At 38.4% G+C, this 17264-nt stretch overlaps 1 protein-coding gene across 5 annotated transcripts in view; it reads left to right on the top strand.

Annotated features, from left to right (window-relative positions):
• NSD3 (nuclear receptor binding SET domain protein 3) overlaps positions 1-17264 on the top strand; it is a 99543-nt gene that overhangs the window by 68303 nt on the left and 13976 nt on the right. For 4 of the 5 annotated variants that reach the window (XM_070781400.1, XM_019953262.2, XM_019953263.2 and 1 more), the window contains 4 exons: positions 4191-4388; positions 5083-5256; positions 9373-9519; positions 12736-12892. In XM_070781400.1, the coding sequence (XP_070637501.1) occupies positions 4191-4388; positions 5083-5256; positions 9373-9519; positions 12736-12892 (676 nt within the window). The remainder of the gene's footprint in view (positions 1-4190; positions 4389-5082; positions 5257-9372; positions 9520-12735; positions 12893-17264) is intronic. The other variant, XM_019953265.2, reaches the window with a different exon arrangement.

Here is a 17264-nt window from a genome sequence, read left to right as displayed (position 1 = left end):
GTCAATAGTGTTTTCAATAAATGGTGCTGGGAAAATTGGATCCACATTCATTGAACTTGAACCCTTACCCTATGCCATATATATATGTGTGTGTGTGTGTATATATATATATATACACATATAAATTCAAAGTGATCAAAGACCAGAACATAAGAGCTAAAAGTATAAAACTCATAGGTGAAAATACCAGAAATAAATAAATAATCCAATTCAAAATTGAGCAGACATTTCTCCAAAGTAATAACACAAATGGCCGGTAAGACATGAGAAAATGTTCATTTTCATTACAAACATCATTAGTAATTCAGGAAATGCAAAAGTAACTTTTTAAAATTGCTTTTGATACATTTTTTTATCACATGAAAATCAGTTGGATACCAATGTGGTACACTGCCAACATATTAGGAATATAAACTCAGATTCTTTAGGAAGTTTTTTAATTTGTTTGTTTATCAAAAGATAAACAAACACATTATATGTAAAAAGTATTACAGGATACATGCCTGATAAGTTCTTATACTTCCACTTTCTATTGTTTAAGACAAATGTGACTTCTGGATAGAAAACATTTTCATTGGCCCTTTTGAATAAAATGTGTAACAGGCAGTTTTACTTGTTACTTTCTTATTCTAAGAAGACCATAGTTTTAGGAAGACCATGTCCTACTGGGGCTTCCCTGGTAGCTTAGTTGGTAAAGAATCCACCTGCAATGCATGAGACCCAATTTGATTCCTGGGTCAAGAAAATCCCCTGGAGAAGGGATAGGCTACTCCAATATTCTTGGGCTTCCGTTGTAGCTCAGCTGGTAAAGAATCTGCCTGCAAAGTGGGAGACCTAGATTTGATTCCTGAGTTGGGAAGATCCCCTGGAGAAGGGAAAGGCTACCCCCTCCAGTATTCTGGCCCGGAGAATTCCATGGACTGTATAGTCCATGGGGTCGCAAAGAGTCGGACATGACTGAGTGACTTTCCCATGCCCTAGTGAGGAGGGAGAGCAGTGGAATCATCCCCATGCTAGAGCCCTAAGCCTGAGTCTTACAGGGATTTATAGCTCAGCTCTGTTAGTGTAATGGCACTGCTCGTTACAACAATTTTCATTTATATTAGACTTACTTTGATCATTATGAAAGCCTATTTCATTTTTACATGGAGCAGTTTATGCATTAGATACAGCCAAACCTTTTTAAACTTTAAAATAATTTTCTTTTAATTTTTTACATTTATAAAAGTTATTTTAAAAACAATAGTATTTCTTTCTTATCTATCCATATGTTAAAATATAATTTGAAATCATATATATGCAATGGGACAACAGCAACCAAAAAAAACCCTGCTGTTCTTTATTTCTGTAATAAAAACAATTTTTAAAAAAATTTGAACATCACTGTTCGTAAGTACTAATTTTGAAGAATTTTTGTAATTCACCCAATTTAACACTGCTGTATTTTATTTCTGCAACAAAGCCAGTTAAAAACGACAACAAATATTTGAACATCACAGTTATAAGTACTGATTTTAAAGGATCTTTATGACTTAGTCAAATTGTAATGGTTAGCTACTTCCAAAACCGCATCTAACTTTCTGTAAAAAATCAAAACAAAAAACTATTCCTTGTACATTTTTTTCCTTCAGAATTTTTATAGCATCATAAGAAAAATGAGCAAAAGACTTGAACACTTCCCAAAAGATGAATCCAAATAAATAGCCACTTAGAATTTCCATATGTCACAAGACACAAAATGAAAACGCCAGTCCTGATTTTCAAAGGCAGATAACGACAGCTTTCGGTTGTTTGCAGTTACAAACAGTACTTCAGCCAACACCCTTCTACATGTACAGGCCTTCTCTAACGCAGACAGCAAGTAGAATGTCTAGGCCACAGAAAGTGGATGTCTCCTTTCAGAATGGACACTGCTCTGCTGCCTTCTGAGCTAGTTCTTTCCAGCTTAACTCCCACCAGCAATGCATGAGTGCCGTTTCACCACACCCTGATCACAGCCAGCACTATCAAACTCTACATTTTTTTCCTATTTGATGAATTTTTCCAATGTTACTTGTGGTTTTAATTAGCATTTATCTGATTACTAGTAAAGTTGAGCATTTTGGCATATGTTTATTGGCTGTCTGTCTTTTTTGCTTTCTGTAAATTGCCTGTTCATACCCTTTGCCCACTTTTATATTAGGCCATTTCAACATTGATTTATAGTTCTTTATATCGGTTCAGTTGCTAAGTCACGTCAGACTCTCGTGACCCCATGGACCGTAGCCCACTAGGCTCCTCTGACCATGGGATTTCCCAGGCAAGAATACTGGAGTGGTGTGCCATTTCCTTCTTCAGGGGATCTTCCTGATGGAAGGGTCGAACCCCATGTCTCCTGCATTGCAGGTGAATTCTTTACTGCCGAGCCACCAGGGAAGCTCATAAGTCTTGTGATCTTTGCTTATATATGTTACATATATTTTCCCCATGATTCTTCTTTATTTTGTATTGATTGATGATTGGCTAATACATGGATGCTAAGTTGCTTCAGTTGTGTCGACTCTTTGTGACCCTATGGACTGAGCCCTCCAGGCTTCTCTGTCCATTAGATTCTCCAGGCAAGAATACTGGTGTGGGTTGCCATTTCCTCCTCCAGGGGATCTTCCTGACCCAGGGATCAAACCCGAGTCTCTTATGTCTCCTGCATTGGCAGGCAGGTTCCTTACCCCTAGTGCCATCTGGGAAGCCCGATTGATTGGTTACAGCATAGCTGATTTATATTAGTTTCAGGTGGAAACCATAATGATTCAATATTTTCATAGAATATACTTCTTTCAAAGTTATAAATTATTAGCTATATTTCCTGTGCTGTACAATATATCCTTGCATCTTACCTATTTTATTGTACATAGTAGTTTGTACCTTTTAATCACCTACGCTTATCTTGCCCCTTTTCACCACTCCTTCCCACGGTAACCATTAGTTTGTTCTGTTTCTGTGAGACTGTGTTGTTATATTCATTCATTTGATTTTTAGATTCTACATATAAGTGATAATATCACATATGAACTCTTTATATAACAAAACATAATCCTTTGTCATCCTTGTTGCATTTATTTTTCTACATCTGTTTGTTTTTCACTTGTTCCCATTTTTTGTGGTTTTTTTTCTTCCCCATTCTAATTGTTTCTATCTCAAAATGTTTGGCAGATTGACCAGTGGAGCCATCTGAGCTTCAAAGTTTCTGTATTGGTTTCTAATTGTAGTTTCAATTTCCTAAATAGTTTATAGAACTATCATATTTTCTATTTATTTTTGTGCCAGTGTTAATAAGTTCTGTTTTTCTAGGAATCTATTCATCCAAATTTTCAAATTTATGCAAAAAGGTAGTGACATCCTCCTATTTGTTTAAACATTTGTAGGATTTGTAGTGATGCATCATTTTGCATTTCTGATATTCTTAATATTGCTGCTTTTTCTGCATTTTTTTATTAGTTACTTGTTGCCAGGGATATCAGTTCTTTTTCAAAGAACCGAGTTTCAGTTTTGTTAGTTCTTCCCAGTACCTATTGACTTCACCCCCTTCTTGCAGAGTGCATTCACTGGTGCAGAATTCTGGCTTGGTAACAGTTTTCTTTCAGCCCTTAGTGATAGCATCCCCTGGCTTCCAGCTTTCTCTTTCCATCAGCTTTCAGTCTTGTATCTCTGAAGGGGATTTTAATATTTTCTCTTTGTCCTTGATTTTCTGCAGTTTTAATAAGACATCTAGCCATAACTTTCTGTTTTTATTAGGATCATGAGTTTTCATTTTATGTCTGATCTACAAATGGAAATTGTGATTATCTGATGACATCTGTCTTCACTGGTTATTTGTTTATTCTCAGTTGGGAAGACCTTGCCACTCTCAGGTGTTGAAAAATTCTGCTCTAGGTTTTCTATGGACTCTATTTTAGTGTAAAGTGAGAAATGGGGATCTGAATTGCTTTTAGTGCTGTATCTTCAAATGGATGATCAATTATTGTAGAAAGTCAATTATTCTAGCAAGTTTTATTGTCATATTTTAACTATTTGTATATTAAAATCTTTTTGTATATTAAAATCTTACACATAGTAGTAGAATCTGTGGAGGGAGGAGTTAGCTCTCTGATATCAGTAGCTGCTTCTGTTTAATCCAGATTTTCTTTAAACTGTGTTCCTCACCAATTTTGCAGGACAGCACCCGTGTTTTTCATGTAAAGTGTCTGGTGCGGATGTGAAGCGTTGCTCTGTCAGCGCTTGTGGGAAATTTTACCATGAAGCCTGTGTCCGCAAATTCCCCACTGCCGTCTTTGAGTCAAAAGGCTTCCGCTGTCCCCAGCACTGCTGTTCCGCCTGCTCTATGGAGAAAGATATCCACAAAGCAAGTAAAGGTAAAACAAAGCTAACGAAGGGGACAGCGTTTGGGGTTGTTTTAAGTGCAGTGGCAAACAGTAAGCACGTTATTATAAAGAACATTGGGCATCCTCCCTTTGTTTATCTGTAGCTATTGCAGCTGGGCCACAGTAGATAGTAAAGTAAGTGGTAAATAGATAGTAAAATAAGATAGTAAAAAACACAGTCGTATCTGACTCTCTGTGACCCCAGGGACTGTAGCCCACCAGGCTCCTCTGTCCATGGAGTTATCCTGGCAAGAATACTAGAGTGGGTTGCCATTTCCTTCTCCAGGGGATCTTCCCAACCCAGGGATCAAACCTGTGTCTCCTGCACTGGCAGAAGGATTCTTGACCACTGAACCACCAGGATAGCCCTAAGATAAGTGGATTCTAGGTTCTAATCCAGACCATGAGAAGAAAATTCCATATGTTCAAAATTACCCCTGGAAATTCCTTCAACAGGTGCCATACTGACAACCACCATTTCTCCAGCACTGGAGCAGACACAGATTTTTTGAGTGACCTCTAGATGGGCACTACATTTAGGGACCATACAGCATAGAAATGGCAGAGCCAAACTAGTGAGATTTTCATTCTACTATAACCAGCATCATCCTGGGTCCCCAAAGATCTCCCTTTGTGTCAGCAGATGCCTTGTGACCCAGGGTCCTCCCTGACCATCTTCCAATAGGTCGCATGGTGAGATGTCTGCGGTGCCCAGTCGCCTACCACTCCGTAGATGCTTGCATTGCCGCCGGCAGCACCCTCGTGTCTTCCTGCGTTCTCATCTGCAGTAATCATTCCACACGGAGCAGTGGCTCTTCGTCTGCTGTAAATGTAGGCTTTTGTTTCGTTTGCGCCAGAGGTGAGTCTCAGTCCTTTCTCTTCGGGTCTTTCTGGGTTCATTGGTATATTTCCCCGTTAAAAACAAGTTCCAGGAATACCCCTAAGAGAGATGAACACTTCAGCAACCGGTCCCTTTTGTTACATTAGATACTCAGACTGTTAGAATATTAATCCTTCCATAAATTAAGCTAAATTCTGCTTAATTTCTTAGTAACTTAGAATTAAAGATGAGTCCTCAGTGTTCCTATTTGGAGCGTCAAAAGATTGCAGTTGACCCTTGAACCACATGGGTTTGAACTACCCGCACCCACTTGTGTGCACTGTTTTCTCAGTGTGTACTCCAAGACTTCGATCCAGTGTTGGTGGAATCCGCAGATGCGGGAGAGAGACGACTGTAAAGTTACAAAAGATTCTGACTGCGATTCTGACTGTTTAAGGGTCAACTCTCTTCACTTTTCCAAACAATTCTTCTGTTTGAAATAGAATCTTCTCATGTCATATTATGTAATCCAGAGTTTTCAACTAATTTAGATTTCACTTGCAAGGCAAGAAGAGCACATTTATTTTTCAATTATTTATGTTGTATTTTATCATGTTTTGGTCTGGCATCGAGGGAGGCCTAATGGGATACAGCCAAGGCAACATATGGGGTGTATTACTTAAGAGCCTGCAGTGCAGGCTTTCTTACTTGCCAGCTGTTGATATTTAAGTCTGCCAAGAGATTGATCAATTAAAAACAATATTGTGTCCCTGAGGGTGTCAGTGAACTTGAGTTCATGATAAATCTACAGTAGAATTTCTTTAGTTGAATATGATACGGAGTATTCAGCTTTACAGAATGTCTCAGCTATATTATAATAAAAACAGTGTTTAGTGTAATATAAAGTGTAAGCATTTTAGAAATCAATTAATATCCCCAAACACAGTTTGTTGGGATTTTTTTGTCATAAATGCTGTTTTCTAAACTTCCCTTAGTGTGAAATTCTTGAAAGGATTCTATGGCATATCAGGCCTATTAGATTATACTTAGCCCATATTGCGGAGAAGGCAATGGCACCCCACTCCAGTACTCTTGCCTGGAAAATCCCATGGACAGAGGAGCCTGGTAGGCTGCAGTCCATGGGGTCGAGAAGAGTCAGACACGACTGAGCAACTTCACTTTCACTTTTCACTTTGATGCATTGGAGAAGGAAATGGCAACCAACTCCAGTGTTCTTGCCTGGAGAATCCCAGGGACAGGGGAGCCTGGTGGGCTGCCGTCTATGGGGTCGCACAGAGTCGGACATGACTGAAGCGACTTAGCAGCAGCAGTAGCCCATATTGAAAAAGAAGTTTGAGATCTTGTTTTCTTTTTTTAAAGAATTTTTTATTGGAGTATTGTTGCCTTACCACGTTGTGTCAGTTTCTGCTGTACAGCAAAGTGAATCAGCTCTATATTTACATATATCCTAACCCTTTGTTTGGATTTCCTTCCCATTTAGGTCACCACAGAGCATTGAGTAGAGTTCCCTGTGCTGTACGGGAGGTTCTCATTAGTTATCTACTTTATACATAGTGGTTGTGTTTTATTTTGTTTAGGAGACAGTTCTTTCAATTTGGTAAAAGTACTATAAAATATTTTTAATAGAATTTAGCTAGTGTGATAGATCTTGAGTTGTTTTACTTTTGTAACTCTCATTTAAAAAAAAAAAAAAGGACCAGAGGAGGTGGACAATAAAGGATTAAGTAACTGGTAGTCCTTGTAGCAGCCAGCTGAGTCAGTGTACACATTGCTTTGAGCTGGCCTGTTTGGCAAGCATGTGGGGTGGCCGCTGTCAGAGAGAAGTGCTGGGTAGAACAGTGAGGGCAGCTGTATTCTGCCCTGAAGGCTGGACGGCACAGGGAGGAGAAGATTGGACGTGTCTCATGCCACATTGCATTAGCCAAAGAAAATGTCAGCATGTGCCTTGTCCCTCTCCCCCTTCCTAAGAAAGGCATGACAGGGTGAAAAAGCTGAATGACTAGCTTTAGAGACTTTCAAATAGATGAGTATCAGTGATAACATAAAGTCTCTGTTGCTTTGTAAATAGTACTTTTACTCACTTTCACTTGGAGTGATGGGGGTGGTGTGTGTGTGTATGTGTAACTGAGCCAACATTTTATTAATAAATATCAAGTTTAAAACTATTGTGTTGGCTTACTCTAGAGTACATTCTGAATCAAGTACCATCAGTAAGTATATCAACCAATATTTGTTTTTGCTCTATTTCATTCAATGATTGGGTGACCTTTAAAGCAGGTGTTTTTTTTATTTAAGTAAGGTAGAAAATAACCCCTTGTCAAGGAACCTAGTTTTAGAGCAAATTCTAACCGTTTTAACTTTCATGCCTTGATTAAAAGCTTGACATAATGGAAACTCCATGTTTTAACAACAGGATCACATTTGGATTTTATCAATTTGGCAGTTATTCTGCAAGATTTGCTGTACTGAAATGCCTTTTTAAGAACAAGATTATTTAATTCCCAAATACTCTAACTGCAGCTTTGCACAGTAAACAGAAACGTTCATTTTCTTTTCCAGCATTTTACAGAAAATGATTCTAAATAGATCAGATGCTAGGATTTGAGAAGGGCTTAAAAGTTCTCCAGAAGTAAATGATATGTGTTCCTTTATCAGTTTTTATAGAGGGTCTCCTTTTTTAAGGGGATCTATTGTAATAAATCCACACTTATTAAAAGGGATACTTCAGTCCTTTATGTTTTGGCGTTAAGAAACTTAGCTTGTGTTGCAGTTGTTTCTCCCTCTGCACAGAGGATTTTTGTCTTAGTTCCTGGTTATTGGTTGTTTAAAATCATTAAGCTAATTCTTAAAGTCTGAAATATCTGGAAATATTTTTGGAAATGCTTCAGTGTTTAGAGGAACAACCCACCTCCCCTGCCCCTCATGGTGTTTGTCATAGGTGCCATTTCAGTGCAGTAGAGATTCTTCTGCATTCCCTTTCATCTGGAGGGTGCTGTAAAATAAAAGTTACTTAGCATTCTAAGTTGTTCTTCCCTATTTAAAAGCCACTGTACCACTTTTCTCTATTAAATGTATAAAATTCATTCAACATTATATAACCTTTATTCAAAGATTCTTCTGTATTACCAATTAGCAATTTCAAGTTCCATTCACATGAGAGATATTTCCTGAATCTGTCTCAGTGTCGAGCAGCACCAAATGAAGATAACATCCACCAAAAATAATAAATGGTCACCCCTTTAGAAACAAAACTCTTCCCTCTTCTCAAAAAGATCTCTGCGAAGCTGCTGTCATGATTTGTACTGTAAAGTCTTAGATTGTTATAAACTGACCGGTAACCACAAACAGAAAGTTTCCCTGGTCCTGCAGGTCCCTCAGCCACAGGATGGACTGAACTCGGGGCAGGAGGAGGAGGGAGTGGGGAGAGGTGTGTGCTTCAGGTGGGTTAGAGCAGATGGTGTTTCCTCCAATAGGACAGCTGTATTAGTGGATTGAAAGGACATTTTTATAAACCCTTAAGTTGGTTATTATCCTAGCAGGACAAAATTTTAAAGATTTGCAGTACCTCAGTGAAGTTCAGCAACTCACAGCATCTTTAAAATCATGTATCATACTGATAAGAGGAAAGCTTCATTGTCTGACTGAGAAAGCTGGAATTTGAGGGTATCTAAAGATCTTAGCAGAGAGGAAGAGAGGCCCAAGTCTGCTGTTCAATGCTGTTTGATGTATTGAAGGTGACCAGCGTCTCTACTGTGTCATGTAGACAGTTCTTATTTCCACTATTAAGTGATACGTCATTTTGTTCTTTGGGTTGTCATCATAGTCCTTCTAAACATTGAGGAACATAGCTCTGTTTTCCAGAGTGGGTTTTCAGAATGACATCAAACACAGTTTAATCCTCAAATTCGAGTCTTTTTTCTGGGTGTGTAGATTTCTGTGTAGAGGTAAGGCACTGAGTAGCCTAAACTCCCTTTACTAACTGTAGAAAGCTTTTTCTGTCAGATCTTTCTTTTTCTTCATATTCTTTTTCCCCCACCTTGAAGCACAGCTACATAGTAGGTGTTGGTTTATTTTTCCTCATGGAATCATGGGTAGTTTCATTGCAGCTCACATCTTTCTGTTTGTCTCGTATAGGGCTGATAGTGCAGGACCATTCAGACCCCATGTTCAGTTCCTATGCCTATAAGTCCCACTACCTACTGAACGAATCAAATCGTGCAGAGTTGATGAAATTACCTATGATTCCTTCTTCGTCAGCTTCCAAAAAGAAATGTGAGAAAGGTAATAATCAAAATAGTTTATCTCTTACTTTTATTTTTGCATTTCCTATTTTTTTTCTCTTTAAATGAAGGGGGAAAATGTATGCCTGTCAAGCACCATCTGTTGCTTTCAGTAAATTCTACCTTGGTGGCTGTGACTGTCTTCATATGGCTGCAAAATTATTAAAAAGGGCTTAAAATAATTCTGCTATTACAAATTTTTACTTACACTTCTTGAATAAATTTTCACACATTCCATGTATCTGTAGTTATTAAAATTGAAAGACTAGGACTCTGCTTAATATAGAAATGTATTCTGAGACCTCTTTCTCTTTTGCCTGAACTACCATTCATTGTAGAATAGAAGAGACAGGATGTAATTTGTTACTAACTTTCAACTAAATAACAAAATAGGTTATTAAACAGAAGGGAACAAAGATAGCTGACACTTAAAATTTTGACTCTGGAATACATTCTGTCATTTTGTTTCTTAAATGTTTGCTATGAAACCTAATTGCCCTTCTCTCAGGAGACATTGGTGGGCAGCTGGGAGAATGCACAAATACTAGAGCTTGAAAGGCAGCCCAGCAGAGCTGAAGAATAACTTATGGATAATTTATACACAGAGAACAAAGAGCTAAATGTATATCTTTATATTCTCCCAGTTAATTTAATCTATGGAAGAAAAATCTTGTGTTTTGCCTTACAGAGCCTACGTGTAATGCAGGGGGGGAAAAGTAGTTTAACAATAATGTATTATTGGGGGAGTTATTATTCTAGAGGGTAAGATAAATAACCTAGAAGGTGAAGGCCTTTTCCGGTATACATTTCCGTTATGATCTGGGGCCAGGCTCAGAATCTTTAAAGAAAATTTAATTCATTTTTTTTCTTTCTTTGTGTTGCCTGCTGCTGATGTATGTTTGCTGTTTGTCAGACATCTGAAGTAGCGACCCATGACTAAAGGAAAGTATAACTAAGCAAGTTGGTTAGAACCCATGGAGAAGGAGGCTGAGAGACTATTGACTTTTTTGTCTGTTTTCCATTGAAGTCACAGTATGGCATCTTACTGGTGATACCACCTGTTTCCAAAAAAAAGATGGACATGGGTCTGACTAATTCCATAGTGCAGTAAAATTAGACTACCCAAGGCATTTTAGGAAATGCCTGATTTCCCTCCTGGCGCCTTTATAAAATTAGACAAATTCAATTGTTGCTTACTTTGTGTTCAGTACTCGGTATTGGCCTTGACATGAATTGAAATTATTTTGAGCCCTCTGTTTGCTTAGCTTGAACCGTTATCTTTCTTCTCTCGCACCCTAAAGCAGTTTTCTTGCATAGCACCAAGGTGGAGTGTTCATATTTTTATTTTTCTATTTCCCTGTGTATTTTTGTCAAAAAATCGTGATGATTTTCACTGATGATTCAGGGTCTGTATTTCCTCTGAAATAAGACTTAAAATTCAGGACTATTCCATAATGTTAAAAATGGCCAGCCTGACTTTTCCACGTCAACCCAAAGAATCACATGTCCTCAAAGCTATTTGCAAAGACCGCTCTCCCTACTGGTCATTTCTTTCTGATGGAAAAATGAATTATTTCATTTTATTTTAAACTTACAGAAGAATTCCCTACCTAGGCTGAGACCACTCAGGCAGCTAATCTCTAGGTTGGAGAATTGAAACAATTAATCCACATTGAGATCTTCAGACAAGGGAAAATCCAAATGATGGAAGTAAAAGCTTTTAAGCAGAGGAAATATAGTAATTTAATTCATCACTGATTGTACATGGATTTTCTTTTTGTTTTTATGTTAATTAGTTAGAAGTTTGAAAGTCTACAGGAAGACAAGATTTTCTGGAAAATTGATAGCAAACACTCAAAAGGTTGGAGCATATAATTTGATAAAGTTGTATAGTGGGCTCTTAACCTTTTGCTTACAAGACTTTAAATCTCAGTACACTCATGGGTTATAGACTTGGTTTTCCAATGAAAAAATGATTTTTTTTTTTTTACAGTAAATGTCTTTATTGTATTTCATCTTCAGTGATTAACATTCTTCTCTGTCACTTGTTGAAATACCTAATCTCCCCTCAAATTTCTTTAATTTTTTGCATTTAAAAATAATATTGTTTCATTTGCTGCACCTGTTTTTGTCTTAATACAGAGATCATTTTGTTTTTAAAAGGAGAGGATTTTGCTAGGCTACTTAAAGAGATCTCCTTGTATGTTATTCTTGATTCTACCTGATGCTTCTTTCATGCTATAAAGCAGTGGTTCTCGATATGATGTCAGAAAATATTACAAACAAAATTTTGAACTATGTTTAATATTTCAGAAAGTCTAACAGAATCAGCCATTTGTGCAAAATACAGTTGCATGAGTTTCTCTGTATTTGGCTATGATTTTTAACAATTTAATATGATAAGACTAGTTTTGTTACTGGGATCTGAAGCTCCAATTGGCTATTAGATATTTCTGTAGTTAATTAAAACATAAAAATTATTGTGGCTTTTTAAATGTTTTTTTTGTTTTGGTGGGCTTTTTGGTTGATAAAATATTTGAAAACATGAGTCCATGGGAAAGAGAAAGGGGATCCTTGGTGATGAAAAAATTGTAAACCACTGCTATATAGCCTGTTTGACTTTCTTTGTCTTTCCTGAAAAGGTAATGATAATGTAATCACAAATTCAAGATCCTTTTGCTTTTTTGTATTCTTACAAGTGAAGAAAAAAGTAGTGGTCAGCCTATTGGCTATTTTCATTCTCGCTAATATTGTTATAAAGGGATTTAGTTAGCTGTGCCACTGGATTAAAATACAAAGCTGACCATTGTTTACTTTCTTAGCTCTCAAGGAGAAAAAAAGAGTACATATTTTTCTGAAAATCTGTTCTCACATCTACTCAAGGCTAAAGATTTTATGCACCTATTTGTCATATGTTAAGAGTCTTAACCCCCAGCTAAACCAGTGCCTTATTAGTCCTCATTTCAGAGGGGTGAAGAGTCATATTTTTCCTACTCACAGTTCCTCACATGCTCTGAGTTTCTGGCCACTGAAGCCCTCCCTAGGAAGGACTGAAGTAGCTAAGTCTGTTTATTGTCTTGTATTTTAATCCATCACTATATAACTCAATCCCTTTGTTAATTTCTCTCAATCTGAATCACATTTAACTGAAAAGATAACTTTCTTGTCTCTCTCTTTCCTCTCTTCTTAGTTATTAAGACTGTTTGTTTGTTTCAAGGTGGACGACTGCTCTGCTGCGAGTCGTGTCCAGCCTCCTTCCACCCGGAGTGCCTGAGCATAGAGACGCCTGAAGGCTGCTGGAACTGCAATGATTGCAAGGCTGGCAAGAAGCTGCATTACAAGCAGATTGTTTGGGCCAAATTGGGAAATTACAGGCAAGTTTTTCCAAGGACAAAGAGGAAGTATTCAATCACTGTTGAGTAGTTCACAGTCTGTACAAGCGTGGCCAGGAAACAGGTACAACACACAGCACAGCCACTTCCTCAGAAAAAGAAAGAAAAACATTTTTAGTCTGGGTTTTTAGAAGACTGGGAAGGTTAGTGGTGGTTAGATTCCCCCACACCGCCCCCCCCTTTTTTTTGGTTGATTGACTTTTGTTTTTAAGTTCTGAAAGTTATTTTATCCTAATGAACTATGGTACTAATAGGATTTGGAATAAAAGGTTTCATATGGATAGTGGGGAAGACTTTTTTCTTTTTGCATTCTAATTAGATTTATGTTCATTCCTGGTTTCTAGTGAAGTTAACAGTTTATATTCTGGCCAAAATAACTCTTTCTGACCCAAAATCTGTTTTATTATAGTTCTAGCTAGAAGCTCTAAACTGTGTGCAAAGAGGGAGCTTTTTAGACTTTAGGGAGAGAGGTATTTCATTAGGAGCCTTTAGTTCTTAAGGGAATGAAGCAAGAAGTATGCATGGGTGCCATTATTTTATTAAATCTTTCTCCTCTTAAGAAGCCTATTTTTGGACCGCCCTTGAGCCGGGGTCGCGGGGCCAGGAAGTCGGACCCCCGAACCTGAGTGGTCGCCATGGCCAAGTACCTGGCCCAGATCATTGTGATGGGCGCGCAGGTGGTGGGCAGGGCCTTTGCCCGGGCCCTGCGGCAGGAGTTTGCAGCCAGCTGAGCAGCAGCGGACGCCCGGGGACGCGCAGGACACCAGTCTGCGGCCGAAAATTTTTCTTTAAAAAAAAAAAAAAAAAAAGAAGCCTATTTTTAACAAATCTTCACGCAAAAGGATAGTGATATGTTTTTAAAATTTTACATTCTACATTTTGAGGTATATGCTTATTATTTTACTAAGAAAATGGATGCTATTCAAAAGAACACAGTGAAGTTCTGCTTTTCAGTTAGAATCCTAAATATGTTTCCATAGAATTTCAAACATGCTGTAATTTTTTTAAACAAGAGTTCTGTCATTTTCTCTGTTTTAAATAAACTGCTTGCTTACCTATTTAACCTTAAAAACTTCATTTTTAGCTGACATGAGGGGCATTGAGAAGCTCCCCTCCAACCAATTTTTTTAACAAATGACAGGAAACTTCCATGTTCTTTTTTTTTAAAATGGACACTTTGACTATATAAATAATTTTCCACTTTACAGCAAAAGATATAAATTTTAAAAGGCAAATATCAAACCAGGTGTACTCGTCTACTCTCAGTAAGAAAAGAAAAATACCTTCCTGAAGGAAAAAGGAGCAGAGAAAGAGCCAGTTTGCAGAAGAAGAGCAAGTGGAAAATAAACATGTGAAAAGTGCCCTGCCTCACTAAAAATGTACATGAAAAAAACAAAGTTTATTTTCAATTAACAGGCTGGCAGAGATTTAAGAATACTAATTCTGCAGCTCAGGTGGGCCTGGAGAGACAAGGGCTCCTGCACAAGAAAGGCATCATGTGACAGAGCTGAACTGTGCACCCCTGGACCCCGCACTTCCCCTTCAAGGAGTGAATCTAAGGAGAGACACTGGACACGCGGGCAAACTTGTCCTGTAGGGATGCTCATTGCAGTGGTGCTTCTAGGTGCAGAAGGAATCCAGATGGCCAGTCAGTAGGCGATGTGTCAATCCATATTGCAGGATGCCTAGAAGACAGAAGAAGGGTAATGCTCACGGTAACATGGGAAATGGCCTCAGTGTACAGTTAACCTCAGGAAGCACGTTAAATAGTACATAGGTTATCTCTCCGTATACGTATACAACTTGTAAAAATTGGAGCTTGCGATATAATACGTTTGTATTATTACCTGGAAAAAACATCTAACGTTAATAGTCTGAGGCATGAGATTATAAGGAGGAAGCGTATTCAGCTTTTCTGTTACACATTTCTGCGTTGTTTTAATTTTTAAAAGAAACTACATTTTTTTGTGTGTGTATAAAACTACATTTAATAATTTTAAAGGTATGTCCTTTTTTAATTGAAGTGTAGTTATAGTGTTGTGCTAATTTCTGCTGTTACAGCAGACTGACTCAGTTACATACATACATACATTCTTTTTTATATTCTTTTATGGTTTATCACAGGGGATTGGATATAGTTTCCTGTGCTCTACAGGAAGACCTTGTTGTTTATCCATTCTCTACGTAACAGTTTGCATCTGTTAACCCCAGGCTCCCAGTCCTCCCCTCTCCCTCCATCCCCTTGGCAACCACAGGTCTGCTTTCTCTCGGAGTCTGTCTGTGTTTTGTAGATAAGTTCCTTTGTGCCATGTTTCAGATTCCACATAGAAGTGATGCCATATGTACTGGTCTTTCTCTGACTTCCTTCACTTAGTATGATAGTCTCTAGATGCGTCCATGCTGCTGCGAGTGGCATTTTTTGTTCTTGTTTATGGCTGAGTCATGCTCCACTGTGAGACGCACCGCATCCTCTTTACTCGCTCATCTGTCGGTGGACAACTAGGTTGTTTTGTAAATGCTGCTGCTGTGAACATAGGGTGCGCACGTCTTCTTGAATCCTGGTTTTGTCCAGGTCTGTGTCCAGCAGTGGGGTCGCTGGCTCATGTTGTAGTTCTGTTTTTAGTTTTCTGAGCACCCTCTGTACTGTTCTCCCTAGTAACCATACCAACTACATTCCCAGCAACAGTGGAGGAGGGTTCCCTTTGCCTCACACCCCGACCAGCATTTGTTATTTGCAGACTTTTTAATGATGGTGATTCTGACTGGCACACAGAACTTTTATAATTAAAAATATATATATTTTCCAGGAGGGGATAGATACAGGTTTGACGAATAATAGATAAGATATTCCCGGATAGAAATATCAGAAATAGTAAAAAGGCTTTGTTGTTGTTTAGTCACTAAGTTGTCTCTGACTCTTGCAACACTATGCACTGTAGCCTGCCAGGCTTCTCTGTCCATGGGATTTCCCAGGCAAGAATACTGGAGTCAGTTGCCATTTTCCTCTCCAGGGGTTCTTCCCAACCCAGGATCGTCTCCTGCATCAAGCCCTCATCTCCTGCATTGACAGGTGGATTCTTTATCACTGAGCCACCAGGGAAGCCCCAAGGCCTTCAGATAAATTTCAGAATGTTTCCTTTTTAAAACTTTCTTTTGTCTTTAAAAAAAATATAATTGACATTATGTTAGTTTCAGGTATACAGTATGATGACTCGACATTTGTGTACATCACAAAACAATCACCACAATAAATCTAGTTAACATCCATCACCATATATAGTTAAAGTTAGGCCCAAAGCAGAGCTTGACAGGCCAGTGACATTTTATCTGCCTGATTTTATGTCCATGGACTAATTCGTAATGTATTTTTTTCAATCAGACCTCTCTGGGCCCCATGAAACTTTCTTTTCAATGACTAGTTATTCTGATGTGAGACTTCCTGGGGGAGACGTGGGCCTGGAACAAGGGTGGCAGAAATCATACCCCCGTCTGTCTGAGCCAGTGTGTGTGGTTACCACACGCACCCCACATGTGGCCTTAACACGAATCAGAAATACAACCACTGCCCAGCCTGCTTTGAGAGGAACCAAATACTGATTACACAGAATAGTGTTGTTTTTAGCAATTTGAACACAGGCTTCTACCCACGTTTTAATTAACCCACAGGTGAACATGGGGTGCTTTTAGGTGAAGCATGTTCATCACTTATCTTCCCAATAATGCCATTCATTGTTCATCAAGTAAATGGTTTTATGAGGCATGTGTAAAATGCGACTGAAAAACATTACGTCTGTGTGCACCTACTGTTGGTATCAACGATCGGATGTACTACGGGGACCCCCCTCAGTTCCCGACCTGCCCAGTTGCAGGAAATCTTCCAGCGCACCTCGCAGGTGGCTCCCCCAATGATCACTGTGGACCAGTCATCACGTGAAGCATGGTTTTTTTCAGGCCTGTCCCAAATCCCACATCTATTATGATCTAAGATGAATTAGATTCTGAAATACACACTGATAAAAGCCTAGTACATTTGGCCGGAAAATATTTTATCCTGGTTGACTAGAGAGTCAGAAAATGCCAGTTTGAATGGGAGCAGGCATTCTCCCAAGAGTTTATTCTGATTAGCATCAGTTTATTCTCAGAGGATTCCCTTGACTGCCAGGAATAAACTTCTGTAGTTTGAAAGACAATCTTGGAATTAAGAATGTCACATTTGGAGAAAAATGTGACTTTTCCAGGACTGAAATCTGGTTTGGAATATTTTACTGGCCAATTCTAATTCTTAAGTTGTATTGTAGGTTCACTGTTAACCTTATTAGTGTGCTTTATTCTTATGTATACTTTTATAAATATC

Source organism: Bos indicus, chromosome 27, assembly GCF_029378745.1.
Source record: "Bos indicus isolate NIAB-ARS_2022 breed Sahiwal x Tharparkar chromosome 27, NIAB-ARS_B.indTharparkar_mat_pri_1.0, whole genome shotgun sequence".
NCBI lineage: Eukaryota > Metazoa > Chordata > Mammalia > Artiodactyla > Bovidae > Bos > Bos indicus.
This window is presented reverse-complemented; position numbering and strand designations above follow the sequence as displayed.